Source organism: Haplochromis burtoni, unplaced genomic scaffold (assembly GCF_018398535.1).
Source record: "Haplochromis burtoni strain Fernald_Lab_line unplaced genomic scaffold, NCSU_Asbu1 Contig_1109, whole genome shotgun sequence".
In the NCBI taxonomy this organism is placed as follows: Eukaryota; Metazoa; Chordata; class Actinopteri; order Cichliformes; family Cichlidae; genus Haplochromis; species Haplochromis burtoni.
In genome coordinates this window covers 9,545-10,816 of record NW_024583470.1, presented here as the reverse complement: position 1 = coordinate 10,816, position 1,272 = coordinate 9,545, and the positions used below count along the sequence as shown (strand labels likewise).

At 42.5% G+C, this 1,272-nt stretch overlaps 1 protein-coding gene across 1 annotated transcript in view; it reads left to right on the top strand.

Annotated features, from left to right (window-relative positions):
* LOC102307018 (trace amine-associated receptor 13c-like) overlaps positions 1-1,272 on the top strand; it is a 7,536-nt gene that overhangs the window by 2,623 nt on the left and 3,641 nt on the right. Inside the window, exon 3 of the mRNA XM_014330877.1 lies at positions 425-435. Within this exon, the coding sequence (XP_014186363.1) occupies positions 425-435 (11 nt within the window). The remainder of the gene's footprint in view (positions 1-424; positions 436-1,272) is intronic.

The following is a 1,272-nucleotide window of genomic DNA, read 5'->3' as shown; positions in this document are numbered from 1 at the left end:
TGCCACAACCATACATGCCAACCCTCCCGATTTTTCCGGGAGAATCCTGAATTTCTCCCAAGTTATTAGATTAGATTAAATTTAATTTTATTAATCCATTGGGAGGGGTCCTGTGGGGTTTTCACACAGCTGAATAAACGTTAAACAGAAAACTGATTAAACAAAGTGTGAGACGGTCGAGAGTTTACTCCAGTGCCCGGTTATATTTGAGATAGCAAGGAGCAGACGGCAGTTTCACTCCACCGAGGGAACTCATGATGTACTACCCGACTTTCTTTAGACCACGAAGGCCGGGTCCTCAGATGGAAGCAGCCTCTGAATTTGGACACCCCCGCTGTTTCCGGGCCGGCCAATAATAACGGTGACATTTAACGTATTTTATCCGATAAATAAACCCTGTAAAATATATTTATCCCCCCAACAGCCATTTTGAATGTCTTCCTAATTCTGAGTAAAACCTGCAGACAGTCAGATTAACAGTATTTTGTCTCCATCTGCTATTCTGCAATTCATCTCATGTAAACAATAACGTGGCGCACAGCTGATGGGAAAAAAGGCACACACCTTTGACGTTGCATGACGAACTCTGTATTCCTCGTCCACACGTAAACGTAAAAAAGGAGTTTTAAAAAATCTCTGTTTTCGGTGATTCGAAACGCTGTTTACGTGGACGAAACAGCTGCGTGTTCAAAAATACCCGTGTAGGTGTGGACGCAGCGTAAAAGAGTTAGTAGTTTGTTTTATTACTACCTGTAATTTTTTGCAGATTACTTGTATTTGTTTAATTGTTTACTAAATGTTTGAGGTGAGAAATAAACCACAAACGAGCAAAATATGGGCGTGTGTGGTTGGAGGATGTGTTTGTGCGTGTGCGTGTACGCGGGGGGGGGGGCAACATTTTTCCTGTAAAAAGTCTGGCAACCACTGCATTAAGCCAAGAAGAGGTCATTATACTAGCAGGAGGTATAAAAGCCGGGCCAAAGTTCAGCACGTGGTTAAAGTTTGTAATCCAGCCGGGGTGTAAATATCACTCAGCAGCCAGTCGTAGAGCTGAAGCATCAACACATAAATCTACCCGGCTTAAATCACAAGAGCACCTCTGACCGAAAAGCTGTAGATTTTTCTTGTTTGCACAAATTAATTCAGATTCACACTAATTCTGTTCACAGCTCCAACAAAATGAGGAAGAGGAGGGAGAAACACAATTAGATTGAATTACAATTGGATGGAAGTCGAGGACAAGGAGAAGGAAGCTTAGGATGAGGAGGAAGA